The 20,664-nt window shown below is 37.4% G+C and overlaps 1 protein-coding gene across 3 annotated transcripts in view; it reads right to left on the bottom strand.

Moving 5' to 3' along the window:
• Window positions 1-436: 436 nt before the first annotated feature.
• COBL (cordon-bleu WH2 repeat protein) overlaps window positions 437-20,664 on the bottom strand; it is a 129,260-nt gene continuing 109,032 nt past the window's right edge. Inside the window, exons 15-16 of one of the 3 annotated variants that reach the window (XM_087946459.1) lie at window positions 3,583-3,831; window positions 437-2,050 (exon numbers count right to left, since the gene is read on the bottom strand). In XM_087946459.1, the coding sequence (XP_087802585.1) occupies window positions 2,030-2,050; window positions 3,583-3,831 (270 nt within the window). In that variant the 3' untranslated portion in view covers window positions 437-2,029. The remainder of the gene's footprint in view (window positions 2,051-3,582; window positions 3,832-20,664) is intronic. The other 2 variants (XM_087946462.1, XM_087946461.1) reach the window with 2 other exon arrangements.

Consider the following 20,664-nt stretch of genomic DNA (forward strand, 5'->3'; position numbering starts at 1 on the left):
CACACTTACAACTGTTACAGCATCCCCACAGTCATGAGAGGCCAGGCAAGATGTGTGCCTCAATGTGAGTGATATTGAGTTGGCCACGCCCAGCCAATAACATGACCACCAAGCCACGCCCACAGAACAGGTTGGTTAAAAATTTGAATCCCACCCCTGCATGTTGGGGAAATGCATTTTATGTTTAAAATAATTATAGTTCTATATGTACTCGTGTCATGTAAGCCCAGGTTTCTGATGCAGTAATATTGCACGTAATATTGAAATTAACTGGTTTAAGTGAAATGCCAGTTATGAAGAGGAATATAGCATGGTTGTTCTTATTTAGTGAAAAACACTTATAGCTTCTCATATTTTGTTAATCAAAACTGCCATCAGGCATGAAAGGTCAAGACCAAACATGATTTATCAATAAAACATGAAGACAAAATATTCATATATTAGGATTGGCAATTTATTTATTTTTTTGAAAAACATAAACATAGTACATACTCCTATAAATCAAATGAAAATCCAAATTCAAAATTGAAGCCAACATCACATGTCTTGTGATTGTTTCATCTGTGGCACTAAATTAAATTAATATTTTACAGTATATTACATGTAGTCACTGTAGATGAGTAGTAGCACTTCTAAAAAAGAGCAAGATTATGTAATCTAGCAGTAATATACATTAAAAATCCAGTGCCTGCCATATGCACTGTCATCATAATTATTTATCATAATTATTTAACATCATAATTATTTAACATCATAATTATTAAACATAATACATTGAATATAGTTCAAGTTATCTTCAATAACATGTAAAACAAAATTATACTTATGTTAATTTTTTTAATGGCAGATTTCTCCAAATTATACATGTTCTACAGGTTTTCTTCATATCACTGAAACGTGTTAAGGGATTGGTATAGTCCTAGATGAACTATATCTAAATGAACCTAGTTAGAACTATTTTGAACCATAAACCACCTAAGAAGCAACAGATTAGATTTCTTAGTTGGAGCATTACTCACCGACATGTTCCTATTTTGCGAGTCATATTGTTGGGAATTGTGAAAGGGCACTGCCATATTCTCGTTAAATACAATGGACATGCTTGCAGAAACTATTGGGCAGAGCCACTAACAACAGTTTAACATACAGGCCAGCATTATTTTTCGTCCCAGTTTAGCAAATTTGTAGATATTACTATTTCATGTCTCTAAGGTAGCCTATCAAATAGATTGTCCATTTTGATAGTAATAAGTTGGATAGCTCAAACATTGCAACTTAATTAACTAATAAGTGGCAATTACAGCACATGGCATTCTAAACTATTTATTTTCTACCATAATCACTTTTAGTTTATTTTAAAACATCTATTGCAGAATTGTGTAAACAGTTGACTCATGGGCTGCATCAGTTTTGTGTAGTATATTGAAAGTCTCATTCCAAAATAAATGAACCCGAACTTGTTTTAGGGATAGGTTTCAGAAATTTTTTTAGAGATGAAATAGGTAACTTAAGTCACAACCAAGATTAAGATATCCATTTTAAACCCAATGATTAAAAAAAAACACACATACACAAAAAACAAAAAAACAAAACAAACAAAAGAGGATATGTAAAATTTGGCTTTGATCTTGGAGCTACAAAAAAATCACCTGGAATACTTGTATTCCTAGGTATTTTTATATTTAAAAAGAGGAAAAAATAAATAAATGGTTTGTAACAGCTAGATGGTTTAAATCACTTAATGAACAGAAGAGTGATGTGCTTCAGATCCATAAATATATTTAAATAGTCTTAAAGAACTAAAAAGTGTTCTCAGTGACTATTCATTCCAGGTTCATTAATTTGGTAACTTGCTATTTTGGCTTGATATAACTCTGAAAATAGGTTGTTCCTAGACCCTTGGCACATAAACAGAATCATAGATATTTAATGTCACTTTTAAACAAATTGGGAAGAGACTTGCATTTTTTCTATTAGGGATGACCATTTTAATCTATCACAGTGCTTCAGAGTTGTAGGACAGGTGCATCTAATTTTCACACAGAGGCACCTGAAATAAAATAAGCATGTATTAATAGCTTGTTATATTTTCAAACTCTTAAAATGAGACTCTTTTATATTTTTTTGCTAGATTCCTTTTGAATATACATATATATTTAGAAAAGCTTTCTAATATTTCTACATATGAAATTAAATTTTAATTGTTTCTTCTAACTGGTTGCATTTTTCTGGAGCAACAAGTAGAAGTCTGGGATCTTCTTCTCCAACTTAATGCCAAGGAAAAACGTTCTGCCTCCAAGATACTTTTCTGCCATCTATGGACAAGATGTTCAAAGGCTTCTTTCAACAGTGAAGAAGATTAAATGGAGCAGAAAGAAAAGCTTTCCTTTGCTGTAATATTTCTTTCTTCTTTCTTACATTTTAAGTAAATTTTCGTGCATCATATTTGATATAAATACTGAGACAAAATATATAAAAGATTATTGATTTGGACAGCACCCTATTTTCGGAAATTGTTTTCTTATTTCACTGACTTTAATGCTATCATTTACATATCACTATTTTGTTTTTTAGATGTAATAGCTTTATGCTGTATTTCCTTACAAAATGGCCTAAAATGTGTGTTTTTTAATGATTTTATGAGTTATTCTCCAAGCAGATTAGAATGCCATATTTATTGGCTTGCAGTCTGAGATGAAAAAAAAAATCTATTATTGGTGAAAACACACATAACAGCATATCTGTGTTGATGTACTTAAGGCATACTTCCAATATACTAGGAAATTCATTGATAGAGATACCAAATTGTTTCTATTGATCTTGATAATATTATTATAGGCATTATTATTGATGCCTTTAAATATTTTCCTGTATGTGCTATGTATGAGTCTAAGTTGAGACCTACTGATCCAACAATCCCAGTACTTTAGTCTCCTTAGTAGCATGTTTCAAATTTGAGCTTTCTAGGTCTTGAGCAGAAATTTTCCAAACTTATAAAAGATTGAGAGATTCATTTCTCAAATCTCATATATGCCATTGTATGTAAGTTATGCTCACACAACTGTTAACACCTGAAAATAAATCTGTCCAAGTGATTTCACACAAATAATATGTTCAAATGCTACATCTTTTGTGTCAAACTATTCTGTGCAGAAGGAAGTAACATTTCTGTTGGAATTATTGCAAGCCAGATGATGCTTGATACGTTCCGTTCATGAAGAGGATATGATTCCATCATCAGTCTTTTCACTAAAAGAGATAGTAACTGAACTGCCCTAACATCCAGCTTACACTCACCTTCCGGTCATAAAAAGTTAACTACGGCAACTACTTTGTAAGAGCTGCTTCAACTGGTATGAGAATATGAAAGCCTAATATAACTGTACTTTTTGTGTTCCTGAAAGGCTTTTTACACAATCAGTTACAAAGATGTATGAAAAAAATCTTACCACAATAATTCAGGTTACAGCTACTACTCATCTAAACATCATTTTGCAGTGTTTAAGAATTGTAATATGCTTTTACCCTACTCTTTCTCCTCTCAGATCAATAGCCTTCCTACAAATACTTTTTTTTTTTTACCTTTCTCAAATGTGCTTTCCCAGCTCCTGAGCGGATTGCTTCCATTAAGGCCTGCCTTGAATTCCCTGGGCTGTCTGTCATTCTTGGAAGAGGATGGGCTTTTTCCATTCCCAAATGTGCAGGAGATAATGGCGAAGGAGGTGGTGGTGGGGGATGATATTGCTGCTTTTGTGCGGAGTTGCTGTTATCCTTCAAAACCTGTTCTGCATTTTGGAATCCCTGAACCTCATCAGAAGCAAATGAAGAAATCTACCAATTACAAAATAAATTTAAAAAATGTTCACAAGAGAGATATTCAAATAGCAACAATTTGATACAAGGGCTATATTTTAATGTCCCATCTGAATTTTCAATTATTAAACTTCTATGCAATTTTACTTTTCAGACTAAAACATCTGTTCCTGTTTTTTCATATATTCCAAAAGGGCTGATAATCACAATCAAGGAATTAATTTTGATGCGAAAATTCAATCATTATTGTTATTCTATTATTACTTTTGGCATAGAAAGGAAAAATGGTTAGCTGGCCACTAGGCTAGATTAAAAGTAATCAATGCTTTATAGAATAAATGGTACTTGGCTCAATGGCAGTAACTGTGGAGGGCTCTAGATGTCCTAGCGGACATTTATTTATGTCTGAGCCAGCAGTGTGCTGCTGTTGCCAAAGAGCCAATGTAGTCTTAGGTTCCCACAACCATTCATCGTATGCTTTAGCCTCCAGGCCTTGAAAGATCTTTTTTGTATTTCTCTGCACCAATGGTGGGATTCAAAAAAAATTACTACCAGTTAGTTCTGTGGGTGTAGCTTGGTGGGTGTGGCAGGGGAAGGATACTGCAAAATCTCCATTCCATCCCCACCCCACTAACCTGCTTTCCAGTTCTGTTCTCCTGTGCAGGGCAACAAAAGAAGACCCAGTGATCAGCTAGGACTCAGAAGGCAGAGAATAGATGGGGGCAGGGCCAGTCAGAAGTGGTATTTGCCTGTTCTCTGAACTACTCAAAATTTCCACTACCAGTTCTCCAGAACTGGTCAGAACCTGCTGAATACCACCTCTGCTCTTCTGTCTTTCTAGATCAATATTTTTTTTATCAAGGTGTCCAAAACTGGGAACAGTATTCAATTATGGTCTTAGTAATGCAGTACAAAGTGGTACTAGCACTTCATGTCATGTGTCTCTCCTATAAAAAATATGGTGAGATGAGGAGAAGGCGGAGCTTCGTCGCTGTGATACAGCTGCAATCTCAGGGCTCCAGATCGCAGCTGATATCTTCGCCCCTGGTCGGTCCCAACGGACCTAAACCGTCCCGTAGAGACGGTGACAGTAAGGGGCGTGTTCTGTAGATCCCAGGGACATCGCAAGTCCCTGGTTGATCCAGAAGAAGCCCTTTTACCATTGGCGGAGAGGCAGCCATTAAGCTGCTGAAGTTGGGACAGCTCCGGAAGGACGAGACAGAAAGAGAAGTGTATCGGCTGGTGAGGATCTTTTTTTTTACTTGGGACTTAAGGACACCCTAAAGTGAGAAGAAATCTGTAAAATTCTTGACAAAATTTGACTTAGCGGCGATTTTTTCTTTAAGAATGTCAAAGTGAGGCTTGGCTTTTTATTTTTACTTTTTTCTCTCTCTTCATTGAACTTCTATTGCGATCTAGTTAATCAGACTGGTTTTTTCTTTTATATTTACTTGCTCTCTTTTTTCCTTTTTGATTGTTTATATTTTATAAAATAGAGGCCCCCTTTAGTATCTTTTTAAAAATATACATATATATATATATATATATATATATATATATATATATATATATATATATATATATATATATATATATATATATATATATATATATATATATATATATACTTTTTCTTTCTTTTTAGGCTTTTTTTAGGGGGAAAGAAGGGGGAGTGGTTTTAAGAAATTTTGCAACACTGCCAACTAGAGGCTTGAAAATATTTTATTTGAAGTTGAGAGCTGGGGGAAAAAAATTCTTCTCAAGGCCACTGGAAGCGATAAGATAGAGGGAAGAGCACTGGAGGATGTTTATACAGGTGCTCTTTGGGACTTTATCAATTGAATATTTGAAGCTTGGCTTTGAAACTTGTGAAGAAGCCAAATAAGAGCCTTGGATAAATAAAAGGCAGTGTGTGATTTTTTTTTTAATTAACTGTTTTATCCCTCCCCTCCAACCCCACAGTATTTTGTAATATTGGTATACTTATTTTTTATTTTACCTCATTTTTATTTTTTTTAAAGAGAAAGCCTCAGAATATTTGTTTTTCGTTTTTATTTTTTTCATTGGGATATTTGCCTCTTTATCTCTACTTTTGACTTATTTTTATGGCTATTTTTCATTTTTTGAGGTCTTTCAATTGGATTAAGGTGGGAAAAACCTGAAGAACTCCTTTTTTTCCCTTTTTCTTTGCTTATTATTTTTTAATATTGTTGGGCTTTATTTTGTCTTTTTTTCTCTTTATTTTTAATTTTTACTTTTGAATTATAATTGAGTATTTCACAATTGGATTAAGGTCTTGAAGAACCTGAAGAATTTCTCTTTTTTAATTTTGGGCTTTTTACTGGTTTTTTTTTTGGTGTTTTCCTTTTTCCTAATTGGATTACAATTGGTTACCTTATTAATTGGATTAAAAGAGCCGGAAGACTCTGAGCTATGGAATGAGTAAGAAAATTTTACCTTCGGGCATTTCAACTTCTGCTCCTGTCTCCCCATCATCTGGAGGACGACTTTCAATAATGGCGAAGCAAGATAAAGCACAAGTGGACTTAACGATGGTTATGCAAGGAATAAAAGAACTTAAAATGAGTATTGAACAAAGAATGGAGAGTATTGACCAAAGAATTGGGAAGATTGATGAAAAATTTGAAAATGTTCAACAAATGATGATGAAACATGATGAGAGAATCCAAAAAATAGAAGAGAAAGATAAGCAAAGAGATGACACAATTGGAAATATTGATAGCAGATTAACAACGGTTGAACAAGAAAAAAGTGGGATGTTGAAGTGGGAGATGGACAGGTCAGAATTTTATCTTAGATTCCAAAACATTGAGGAAGAAAAAGGACAAAATTTGGCTGCAGTAATGATTGAAATCTTGGCTGGAGCCTTGGAAATAACAGAGGAAAAGATGATGGATGGAGTAGATGAGATATATCGAGTCTTCACAAGATATGCGATGAGGAACCAATTACCAAGAGAGATTCATGTCAGATTCACCAAAAAACTATTAAAACCCAAATATTACAAGTGGCAAGAGAGAAGGTGTTGAAATACAAAGACAAAGAGATTGTGGTCTTAAAACAAGTACCTAGAAAAGTGAGAGAGATTAGAAGAGAATATCGATTTTTGACCAAAATGCTTTTGAAAAAAGAGGTGAACTATAGATGGCTGATTCCAGAAGGATTAATGTTTACATGGCAAGAACAGAGACACAGAATTGATTCAATTGAGAAAGCAGAAATATTCTACAAGGAATTTTTGAAAGAAGAGAAATGGAGATAGAAAAGAGAACATTTTAACTGAATTTGAAGAGGACCAAATGGGAATGGGAAAAGAAGAAGGCGCAATAGGTGGACAAGTGGAGACCAAAGAACAACGTGAAGTAAGATCCACGAGAGCTGTTAGACCTAAATATAAAGCATAACCATGGAGGGGAAAAAACTGATTTCTATGAATATAAATGGACTGAATTCAGCTACCAAAAGAAGAAAAACTTTTCACAAATTAGAGAAGCTAAAATTTGATATAATTTGCCTACAAGAAGTACACATTAAAAAACAACACGAACAATTACTGGCACGATTAAAATTAGGGAAAATATTTACTTCTCTGACTCAAACTGTAAGAAAAGAGGAGTGGTTTTGTACATTAAAGAAACCATTCCAGCAAAACTGATTTATACTGATGAAGATGGAAGAGTATTAATGGTTGAAATAGTGGATAATAATACAAAAACACTCTTGGTTGCAATTTATGCCCCGAATGATAAGCAAGAAGAATTCTATAAAAAATTACACATGAAAATAATTGAACTGGACTATGCTAATATACTTATGATGGGAGATTTCAATGGAATTGTAGACAATAAACTGGACTATACAGCAAAAGCAACACGACAAAATAGGAAGACTCTCCCTAAATCCTTTTTTAAAATGACAGATGAATTAAATTTAAAAGATATATGGAGAGAAAGAAATGCTAAAATTCAGCAATATACTTTTTATTCCAATAGACATTTATCATGGTCCAGAATAGATATGATTTGGACATCAACAGAATTATTATCTAATATTCAAGAAATAAATATTGAAACAAGTACATGGGCAGACCACAATCCAATGACAATTAAATGGAAAGGACAAAAAAGAAGATCTAGATGGACATTAAATAATACTATTTTAAAGGAAAAAAACTTTACACAATGGATGGAAAAAGAATTGGCCTTCTTCTTTAATGAAAACAAAAAGAAGATACTTCAATACAGAATGTTTGGGATACAATGAAGGCATATGCAAGAGGATTAATAATAGACTATACAAAGAAAAAGAACATTAGGAAGAGGCAAATGATTAAAGCTCTAGAAGATGACCATAAAAAACTGGAAAAAGAATTACAGAAAACACCACAGAAAAAAGATATTAAACTTAAAATGGACATATTTAAACATAAAATGGGTCAGGTAGAGAAAGAAGAACTGGCACAAAAAATTAGAAGTGCTAAACAGAACTATTTTGAAGATGCAAATAGGCCAGATAGATGGTTAGCATATAAATTGAGAAAAGAGAAAGAATCAAGGAAAATATTACAGTTAATAGATGATCAAGGTCAAATTTGTTATGGTAATAAAGAGAAAAAGGCAATCATTCGAGACTTCTATGGACAATTATATAAACAGGAGGATCTTGATGAGGAAAAAATTAAACAGTATTTACAAAATGCTAACCTACCTAAGATACCTGATGAAACTGGGAAAATGTTAGAAAGTGCTATAACAATGATGGAATTAACCGAAGCACTCAACAGACAGAACAATGGAAAAGCACCAGGACCAGATGGTCTCCCGGCAGAATTTTATAAAACATTACAAGAATCGTTGAGCACTTCACTGTTAGAAGTCATGAATGAAGTTATGATAAATAAGAAAATACCTAAAACATGGTCAGAAGCTTATATTACACTTATCCCAAAAGAAGGGGTTGACCCATTACAAATTAAGAACTATAGACCTATTTCCTTATTGAATGCAGACTATAAAATCTTTGCTTCAATCTTGGCAGAGAGGCTTAAAAAATACTTAAACAACTTTATTCACCCTGATCAGAATGGAATTTTACCAAAGAGACAAATTAAAGACAATATGAGGGTAATCCTGGACACATTGGAATATTATGAGGCACACCCTGAAAAACAAATGGCTTTGATATTCTTAGATGCCCAAAAGGCATTTGATAATGTTATTGGAACAGATGGGCTTTGCTAGAAAATTTATCCAAGCAATAGAAGCCATATATTATAAGCAAACGGCAAAAGTAATGATAGATGGAGAATTTACAGACTCTATTAATATTAAAAAAGGTACAAGACAAGGATGCCCATTATCTCCTTTGTTTATTTATTTATTTATTTATTTATTTATTTATTTATTTATTTATTTGATTTGCCAATTGTTTACAAGATAATAAGTATAAATGTATACATAGTTGTGAATACATGAAATGGTTACATATAAGAAAAATAAAAGAATAAGAGAAACAATAGGACAGGGACGGTAGGCACGTTGGTGCGCTTTATGCACGCCCCTACAGACCTCTTAGGAAAGGGGTGAGGTCAATAGTAGACAGTCTAAGGTTAAAGTTTTTGGGGTTTGGGAAGAAACTACAGAGTCGGGTAGAGCAGGGATCCCCAACCTTTTCGACGCCGCGCCCGGTTCCGGCGTCAGCTGGGCGCCATGCCCGGTTCTGGCGTCAGCTGGGCGCCGCGCCCGGTTCCGCGTCAGCTGGGCGCCGCCATTTTTACGAAAATCACTTCCGGTGACATCACGGAAGCGATTTTTCATCAAAAAATGGCGGCGCTGCGCTTCGGTGAGCTTTTTCGGGTAGAACTGGCTTTCTACCCGGAAAAGCTCACCGCGCTTGGCGCCGCCATCTTTTTGACGAAAAATTGCTTTTTTACCAAAAAGATGGCGGCGCCCAGCAACCAGCGGACCGGTAAGGCTTGTTCCGCGGCCCGGTACCGGTCCGCGGACCGGCGGTTGGGGACCCCTGGGGTGAAGTATTCCAGACATTGACCACTCTATTGCTGAAGTCGTATTTCCTGCAATCAAGTTTGGTGCGGTTTACTTTGAGTTTGTATCTATTGTGTGCTCTTGTGTTGTTATGGTTGAAGCTGAAGTATTCATTGACAGGTAGGACATTGCAATGTATGATTTTGTATACCATGCTTAAGTCAGACTGAAGACGGCGTAATTCAAGGTTTTCTAGTTCTAGAATTTCAAGTCTGGTGGCATAAGGTATTCTACAGCGAGTAGAGGAGTGGAGAACTCTTCTTGTGAAATATTTCTGGACTTTCTCAATTGTGCTAATATCAGATACGTAGTGTGGGTTCCAGACTGATGAACTGTATTCGAGTATTGGTCTAGCAAATGTTTTGTATGCTCTGGTTAGTAGTGTGATATTACCAGAGAAAAAGCTACGTAGGATTAGGTTAACAACTCTTAATGCCTTTTTGGCTATGTAGTTGCAGTGTGCTCTAGCACTTAGATCATTAGAGGTGAGTATTCCAAGGTCCTTTACAGAGCTTGGGTCATCAACAAGATCTTGACTATTCAGCTTGTATTTTATTTTCTGATTTTTTTTGCCAATATGTAAGACAGAGCATTTATTTGTTGAGATTTGAAGTTGCCATTTGTTTGACCATTCGGATACATAGTCAAGATCTTTTTGTAGGGTAGCAGTATTGTCTGTGGTATTGAACAGCTTTACATCATCAGCGAAGAGAACGCAATTGCTCTTAATATGATCACAGAGGTCGTTTATGTAGAGTATGAAGAGAGTTGGTCCTAGAACACTGCCTTGGGGAACACCACTATTGACAGGTACTGGATTTGATAGGACGCTCCCGATTTTGACCATTTGTTGTCTGTTTGACAGGAATGCTTCTATCCAGTTATTCAGTTGTCCAGAGATACCATAGGATTTTATTTTTAGGAGTAGTTTGTCGTGTACCACTGAATCAAAGGCTTTACAGAAGTCTATGTAGATTGTTATTTGTATTGACCTTGGAAGTGTTAAATAGAAATATTAGAGAGGATACAAACATAAAAGGAATGAAAGTTAAAAAGGAGGAATTTAAATTGCAAGCCTTTGCAGATGACTTGGTCTTTATTTTGGAAGATCCTCTAGAGACAGCTTTAAAACTATTGGAAAAGATAGAGATGTATGGTGAGATGGCTGGTTTGAAAATAAATAAAGACAAAACAAAGATTCTGACAAAGAACATGTTATTAAGACAAAGAGAAGTGCTGGCAGACCTATTGAAAATTCAAGTTATGAACAAAGTTAAATATTTGGGGATATATTTGACGTCAAGATGTACTACACTGAAAGAGAATAACTACCGTATTTATCGGCGTATAACACGCACTTTTCCCCCCTGAAAATAGGGGCAAATGATGTATGCGTGTTATACGCCGATATATAATGTTAGAAGCCTTCGGTGAATGCTGCTGGGATCGGGGATCAAGGACACAAATGAAAGAAGGGGAGGGAGGAAGCAACCGAAGCCTGTCCTTCTCTTTGGGTCAGCTCTCTCAGTCGCTCTCTCGCTCCTCCACCAGCACAGGAAGAAACTGCTTCAAAGAAGCGGGGGGGCTTTTCCTGTCGCCACAGCTTCCCTGAGCGCCCGTTTCTCCCCACCCCACCCGTCCGCCCGCCCGCAGTGCTCCGTTCTGCCTGCCTGCCTGCCTTCGTTAATGGTTGAATCGGAACAGCTTCGGCTGAGTAAAAGAGGCGAATAGTTATTATTCTCAGCCGAAGCTGCTCCCAAACAACCAGAAACTAAGGCAGGCAGGCAGGCAGGCAGGCAGGCAGAATGAAGATGCGTGTTATACGCCTGTGCGTGTTATACGCCGATAAATACGGTATATTAAACTTAAACAGCAGATAGCATCTGATCTGAAAAAATGGGAAAACCTACAATTGTCATTGATAGGTAGAATTTCAACAATTAAGATGAATATTTTACCCAGAATTTTATATTTGTTCCAAACAATACCAATTAGGTTAGGTAAGGATTACTTTGAAGAATTAAATAAAATTGTGTTGAAGTATATATGGCAAGGTAAGAAAGCGAGAATAAAATTAAAACTCTTACAGGATGCTAGAATTAGAGGAGGATTTGACCTTCCTAACTGGGAGTTGTATTATCAAGCTGCAAACTTAATGTGGGCTAAAGAATGGATAACGTTAAGAAAGACTAGATTGTTGGCATTAGAAGGACATGATTTATTATTGGGTTGGCATGCTTTTCTATGGTATAAGGGAACTAAATCACAGGGTTACTTTAGAAGGCATTATATACGGGAATCGTTATGGTTGAATTGGGAGAAAATTAAGAAACAATGTTATTTGAAAATCCCAGTTTGGTTATCAACTATTGAAGCTTTTTCTTATCCTATAACCTATAAGAAGGAACAAACAGTTAGATATGGGGAATTACTAGATGAAAAGGGTGAACTTAAAACGATGCAAAATTTAGAAGAACAAGGTATAAAGATGAATTGGTTTTCATATGCGCAAATACATTCAAGGTATCTTAAAGATTCTAAAATGGAAGGATTTTATGATAAATTGACTGATTTAGATAGGATTTTGACAGGTACTGATGAAAAAGTGATCAAAAATTATATAATTATTTGTTGGAAATTAAATTAGAGGAAGAACAAGTTAAAGAAACTATGATTGCTTGGGGAAGAATTTTGGATATGGGATTGATTTAGAGAAATGGCAAAAATTGTGGTCTCAAAATTACAAAATGACAATGTCAACAGCATATAAAGAAAATTTGTATAAGATGTTTTATAGGTGGCACTTTCCCCCGACAAGAATTGCAAGAATGTTCAAGAACAAATCTGAAAAATGCTGGAAATGTCATCAGATTCCTGGCTCATATTACCATATGTGGCGGACTTGTGAGGAGGCCAGGAAATACTGGACTAGAATTCGCATATGGTTGGAAAAAATGACAAAGAAACATATAGATTTGAAACCAGATATTTTTTTATTGGGAATCCTACCTGATACATATAATAAAAACTTAAAATATTTGATTGTAAATGTATTAACAGCGGCTAGGATTGTATTTGCTAAAAATTGGAAGAGTGAGAAAATACCAGTAGAGGAAGAAATTATTAAGAAAATACTGGAATGTGCTGAAATGAGTAGATTGACATTTGAAATTAGAGAACAAGAAGATAAACAATTTTATGAAGTTTGGGATCTTTTTTATCAATGGTTAGATAATACAATATAATAATAGAATATTTATAAACCTAGGAAATAACGAATATACATTTTTTTGGTTTTGATAACATTTTTAGAATATTTTATTAAAATAGACTTGGTATGATTTTACGATCTGTTATAAAATAAATTAACTAAATTATAGTTATCTCGCTTAAGTATGAATTAGTAAAATTATAGTCAAATGATCGTTTAATAATGATATTAGGATATATAATTGTTGATTGATAATATGAGCTATTATGTAACATAATTATTATGATGACTATGAAATGGATGCACAAAAAGGAGTGGTAAACCAACCGATACACTGTCTGTAAATTTATGAAGAATGATGATGTTTTTATGTTATGTTTTTATGTTTTATGTGTTTTTGTTTGTTGTTAAAATCAATAAAACTTTTATAAAAAAAAATGGTGAGATGTAAATTACAAAAATCCATACCAGCTCAATTGTCATCTGGATTAACAAGAACCATGCTAGATGTTGGAGTTCTTGGTCATCTGGTTAAAAATGGGTTACAGGACTCAGGACTATTGGCTGAATGAGCAATCGGGGCCAGTAGCTGCATAGCTGCTGGAAGAAAAGGTGTACCCTTTGCAAATACACAATAATTTAAACAAAGAAATAATGATCTGTTATTATAGATCAAGTCTAAAAAGAAGAGGATATTTGAAACTAATGCACTTGTTCTGTAAAAACAACATGCAGAATCAGAAATAATAGAAAAGAGGCTAGCAGATGAACAGATTTATAATACAAAATAAAATATTCACAGAAGCAGAAGTGAAAGAAGTGCAAAGTTTTACTTGGAGCAAAGAAATCAAAGTGTTCCCAGAAGTAACTCAGATTATAAGGCAAACCTGAGAGAGCTGGCAGAAGAGGAATCCAGCAGAGAAATAGAATTAATTTCATTTGGAAATCAGGCACTCTCTCCTCTACCTCAGACAGAACAAAGCCCACTAATTAAAAAAAGTAGAATTGAAACAAATAATAACCAAGCTTCTAGAACAGTACAAACATTAGAATAAGGCTACCTGCATTGAAACTTGTTGCAAAGAAACAGCTAATGTACAGCACCAGCTTCATACTGAATACATGCAATGCAAAATCAACAAAGAAGAAAAAAAGCCAACAGTGCACCACCAAAATTGAAGATTAGACTGGAAAATAAAAGCAGCAAACTGAGATCAGATGCAAGCAAGCTAGAACAGATGAAAGCAAAGAAGCTGTAGAACAAGAAATCAAATAATACCTAATCAAGAAATGCCACTTAGAAACAAGGAAGCTCAAGGAAGCAATAGAAATGATAAAGCATCAAATAACAGCTATAATAGATCAGCAGATACAAAGGTCAAATTGCAAATCATAGGCAGACCTTCAGTTCTGGGCACAGGTATGGAATAACCGAAAGAAATACCATAAGGATGCAGCTTGGTTAAAGGAGGCGGATAAGAATAAAAAAGAAACTGGAATGAAAGAAGTGTAATAACAGCAGTAATGATAGAGAAAAGAGTGAGGAAGCACAAGAATAATCGGCACCAAGTGAAGATCAATTGCTTGCGTTTTGGTTAAAACATCTGATCATCTAGACCTACTGTTTGCCAAGCTGTTTAACAACATACTGAAAGGAGGTGAAATTGAAGCTGAATGGGATGACCCAATGCTGCTAGCTTGGGGTGGCCAGTTGTGGGCGGCCTTCTCGCCAGCTGGGTGCCTTTATTTTTTCACAGGACATCTCAACACCTGAAATGCAGAGATAACTCGCTGCAGGTCTGGATGGACAGCCAGACCAGGAAGCGGTGAGTGAGCAAGCAGCTGTCAGAGGGGGATGGCAATGGGTGGGACACTAGATGGAGAGCTGATTGAACGAGTGGACTGTCAGAGAGAGGACGATGATGGGACACTAGATGGAGAGCTGGATGAGCAAGCGACCAAGCAGATTGTCAAAGGAGGTAGCAATGGGTGAGGGCCAAGTGAAAAGCCAGGAAAACGAGTGAGCAGGCTGTTAGAGGGGGTACCAATGGGAGGGGTGCTGGATGAGAGCTGGATGGCTGAGCTTGGCTGCAGCAATGTGCAGGCAGTGGGCAGGACTTCTGCTCCTCTGCAAGTTTTTTTAAAGCACTGCCCACCTGGCTGCACTGAGCTAGTGGCATCAAGTCATTATAGATCCAAATTGAAGAGTTGCTAACACCTGGCAAAACCTCTCTGATAATGAAAGATCCAGAAAAAGGGGCAGCACCATGCAACTATAGGCTAATTACCTGCTTACCAACAATTTTCAAATTATTAATTGGTGTAATAGCTACTGCAGTTCAACAGTTGAAAATAATCCCTTTCCACTTGAGCAGAAGGGAAACCACTCCAATAACTTAGGAAAAAAGACCAACTCCTAATTGACAAGATGATTTTGGAAAACTGCAAAAGAAGAAAGAAAATCTTGAATATAGCATGGATTGATTACAGCAGGGGTGTCAAACTCATGTCGTCACATTGGCATCACATGAAGAATCGGGACTTTCCCCCCCTTTGCTAAACTGGGCGTGGGCATGGCTAGGCCGTAACACATCTGGCCCATGGGCCAGGAATTTGACAATCCTGGATTATAGGAAGACACTTGACTCCTTATCACATGATTGAATAATCAAGTGCATAGAAATAACAGGAGTCAGTTATCAAAAGCTTTGTGCAAAAATCGATGACATAAGGGAAGACATAGTGATAGGAGAAATTAATTTTGAGAGAGGTATCTTCCAATAAGAATCACTATCATCACTATCGCTTGTCATTGTACTGATTATTTTATCAACAATACTGAACAATGAAGGCCATGGCTATCAAATATCAAAAACCTCTGCAGGACAATCCTACCTCCTTTACATGGACAATTTGAAGTTGTATGGAAAAACACTATCTGAAATAGAATCACTGCTCAGTACTGTTTATAGATACAGCCATTAAATTTGGACTGGACAAATGTGCCACACTCACTATCAAACAGAGGAAAACAGTGAAAACTGAAGGAATCAAGATGCCCTTCTATATCAAGGGAATTAACATCCAGACAATTCTGGTAATTAAATACATAGCTGAATAGTGGACTGGACTCAAGCAGAATTTAAAACTCTGAATAAGGATGACCAGAAAAGTAATGACAATAATTCATGCTCTTCATTCTCACAGTGATTTTGACAGCTCTACATACCAAGAAAGATGGATGGTCACAGAATGTTGCAAATACATCAAATGACTGAAGAAGAGAAGAAGAAGAAAGTGCTTTGGAAGAGTAGCTGAAGGATATTCAAGAAAATGCATTGAAAATGCATTGAAAATGCAGGAAGGCTTATTGAGTACTGGAGAGATCAAACTGATCTACAAGAAAGAATTGAAAAGAGACATGGGAAGACAAAGCATTACACAGGGCCAGTATATTAAAAATAAAAAAGCAGGTAAAACAGATAATAACAAGACCTGGCAATGGCTAAGAGCAGGAAAGTTGAAGAGATAGAGAAGTTAATTGGGACTGCACAAAACCAAGCCTTAAGAACACAGACTACAAACAATAGCATGACAAAGAGGCAAAAATGGTGTATTGGAAGATCTGCAAAAAAAAAAAAAAAATACAGTTTGCCTGCAAGCAAGAACTGGTGGGATCATAACATTGAGAAAGTCATAAAAAATGAAGAAGCTAAAGTGCTCTGGGATTTTAAACTTCAAACAGACAGGCACTTACCACATAATACCCCAGATGTAACAACAGTTGATAAGAAAAACAAAAAAGTTGTGATAGTGGATGTAGAAGATCTTGGAGACAGCAGAAGAGAAGAGAAAGAACCGGAGAAGATAACAAAATACAAAAACCTGTAAACAGAAATAGAATAACTGTGGTAAAAGAAAGCAAACAAAACGAATACAATCAAACATCAATAGCTGCATAGCTCAGGTCCTTAAAAAGAACTCAATAAGGTGGATAAAAATGCCAAATCAAACATCTGCCTGACAAACCACAGAATAAGGTACAACCAAATCTACTTTACAGGCTAATCCTCCAGGCTGAAAAATAGCCCAATTAGCTTTATGGCAGTTTCAAAGATATCTTATTCTGAATCAATCCTAATTCTTAAAAACTACTTTGGAAAACTGCAAGTCTATGTTCCTATTAAAAATCTAACACTATTGTTATCTTCAAAATATGTGCCATGAATATAGTCATACCTAAAGAAGATCCAAATTACATCTGTACAAGATGTAAACTATTTAAAGACTTGAGGAAAAAAGTTAAGGGTCTAGAGCAGACATGTCAAATTCAAGGCCACGGGGCTAGATCCAGCTTGTGACATGGTTAGATCTGGCCCATGGGAATACCCTGGAGATGATGAGGGGCCAGTCCCCGCCACCTCAGCCCCAGCCCAGTCGGGCGCTCCCATGACCACACACACAGGAGGCATTGAGCACGCAGGGTGGCTGTCATGAAACAGTACATAGAGCCCCGGCAGTATTGCCATGCCATCACCAGCACTTCCACCACTTCTATGTTGCCAGCCCAACCTCGCCCACTGGCCCTGCAGCCCACAAGCGCTTCCCTTTCATCAAGATAGCCCCCACCCCCATCCCATGAAAAAGCCATGGACACCAGCAGCTCTGCCACTTTCTTGTTTTCCTCTCATTCTAGCCTCTCTTTGTGGTCTCCCATCCTATTTCCTAGGGGGCTCCCTGCCACCAGTATCCTTCCTGCCCTATCCCTTTCCTCATCCCTTCCTGGATGCAGAGGGAGGGAGATTGGAATGAGAAGGAGAGAGAATCTGAGGGAAATCCTGCCAAGCCAACAGCCCTGGTGCCCTCTCGCCACCCCCTTGCTTGCCCCCTTCTCCTGGCCTATCCTGGTTGCCTCCCATCCTATTGCTGAGGATGCTTTGCTTACAAAACTAGGTTTCTTGCCTGGAGAGGGAGTGGGTCTGATCCACTTTGCACCCCCACCCCCATGAGCAATCTAGCCAAAGAGACCGAGCACAGGAGCAGGAGGTAAGCATGCTCAGGCACCCCCTTGAGGAAGCAGAGCTAAGCTGGGCTGGGCTGCAGGATCCTGGTGCCCTGGGAGCTTGAGGGCCAGGCTGAGAGCTTGCCCTCCACTGCCCAAAGCTCCAGGCAGCCCATGCCACCATCCAGGGTCCTCCAGGGGTCCTCTGAAAGGCCTGAGAGGGATGGTAAGCCTTCTCTGGTGGACAAGGCTTTGGCACTCACCCTGGTCTCACCTTCTCCATTGGAAATCTCCAGATTCCCCCCCTCCCAGCCTTGCCTGGTCCTTCACAGAAGATGGAAGATGACACTGCTGTGTGTGGAAGCGTGGAAGAAAAGGTTTGCAGGAAGCAGTTTCTTCCAACACGAAGCCCAACTTCTGCTTTGGCAGATCTTTGAAGAGGGGATGTCAGGAGAGCTTTGTGAGGGAAGGTTGCCCCAACAAGCCAGCATGCTTACCGTGCACAATTGGAAATAGGTATTCCCTTTCAAGAAAGGCCATCCTCCCCCATGGAGGACTAAGGAGTGCTGCTCCCCTGCCTCCTCCTCTTGTTCTCCAGATATCTGTCAAGGCAGAAGTTGGACTTGGAGGAAACTGTTTCCTGCAAACTTTTTCCTCCATGCTTCCACATGCAGCAGCATTGTCCTCTGACTCCTGCTTTACTGGGAGGGGCACAGACAGGGAAATGCCAATAATGTCTGGGATTGGGAGAACATCTCCTTTAGTGTGCTGGGCACATACACGCATGCACGCACACACACACATACATACACACCATTCCAAAGTTTGGAGACTTTTATCCACATATGAACTTGCAAATTGCCAATCATGCCTCAGCTTGGGGGAGAAGGCCCTCTCCGTCCTTTGTGGATAAAAGTCCCCAAACATGGAATGTGGGGTGCATGCATGCATGTGTGCGCTTGGCTGCCAGCAGTTTGGGGAGGCAGGAAGCTTGTGGGGCACCAAATTGTCCTCATATCAAGTTAGCCAGTGCAACTTGTTACTTCCTGACCCAGCCATCCTAAGTTAGCCATTCCCAGTGAGTGACATCAAGCTGGCCATGCCCACCCAGCCATGCCCACCTAGTTGCGGTGACCTGGCTGCGACCACCCAACCATGCCTACCCAGCCATGCCCATGTGGCCTCTGTGAGTTATCATAGCCTTACATCCAACTGGTCTTTTGAGGGCAACTATAATGATGATGCGGGCCTCAATGAAATTGAGTTTGACATCCCTGGCCTAGAGGAAAAAGCAAAGGGTCTAGAAAAATGTGTAGCCAGTCTGAGACAAACAACAAAACGAGAAAGCCCAACAGAAGAAAGAAGATTGCAACTAAACTGAACACAGTAAAGAACAATTAACTAACAGAGAAAATGTATCTGTAGAAATAGAGAGATGGTGACATGTCACTCATAGAAAGAAAAAATATATCCAACCCAATCCAGTCCAAACTAGTTCTGCTAGAACCAAACAATCAATTTCATAACCTCCCCTTGGAAAAAAAAAATTGCAGACACCTGGAGAAGGGACATCATCAAATGTATTAACAGGGGGGAAAATAAACCAGATTTCCTCAAGAAAAAAAATGATATGTGTAATAGGAGACTCACAACTCATGGAAACTGAACCAGCAATTTGTAGACCTAACAATTTGTCTAGATAGGTTTGCTATCTTGCAGGAGCAAGGATTAAAAATGTAACTCAGTGGCTTATTAAAATAATTAAACCCACAGATTATTATCCCTTTCTTCTTTTTCATGTAGAGATGAATGACACTACAATGAACACGAAAATAATACCAAGAGACAATAATCAGCTAGATGAAAGCAAAAGAATTAGGAAAACTGGTGGTGTTTTGTTTTATACTCCCAACAAAAGCATCCAATGAGAGAACACAGAACTTTTGAAATAAACTAATGACTTAAGAGGTGGTGCTGTTGAGGGAATTTTGGATTCCTAGACCACAGTCTACAATACCTGCATAGGGGAGGGGGGCTTCTGGCAAAGAATGGGCTACACTTCACAAGATCGGGGGAAACTGTTTCTGGAAATCAGCTGGCTCACCTCATCCAAAGGCCTTTAAAATAAAAAAAGGGAGGGGGTGAAGACAATTTTTTAGGAGCTAATTTTAAGCATCCTAAATCTCAACAAAATTGACCAAGTGGTAAGAAAGAAGAGGAAATATAGAAATGGGGGGAAAAATGGAAAAAAACAATGGATGAAAATGTTTTTGAATGCATTGGGTTAATATAAAAGGGGAGGAAATGATAAGAATTTACCAGAGATCACCCAACCAAACCAAATAGCTGAACTTTTTGCAAATCAGTTACCTAAGGAATGAAAAAAGCATACTACACTAGTAATGGGGGACACTAAGTACCCTGACATAATTTGGGAGACAAATTGTGCACTGTGGGAAATCAAACATATTCCTGATGTAACTAACACACAGCTTTATTACTCAAAAACTATAGGAGGGAACTAGTGGGCTGGCTATACTATAGACCGAATCCTGACTAATGAAGATGAAATG

This window comes from Notechis scutatus, chromosome Z, assembly GCF_049901735.1.
Source record: "Notechis scutatus isolate UNSWTSFEM ecotype Mainland chromosome Z, rNotScu1.2, whole genome shotgun sequence".
Classification (NCBI taxonomy): domain Eukaryota; kingdom Metazoa; phylum Chordata; class Lepidosauria; order Squamata; family Elapidae; genus Notechis; species Notechis scutatus.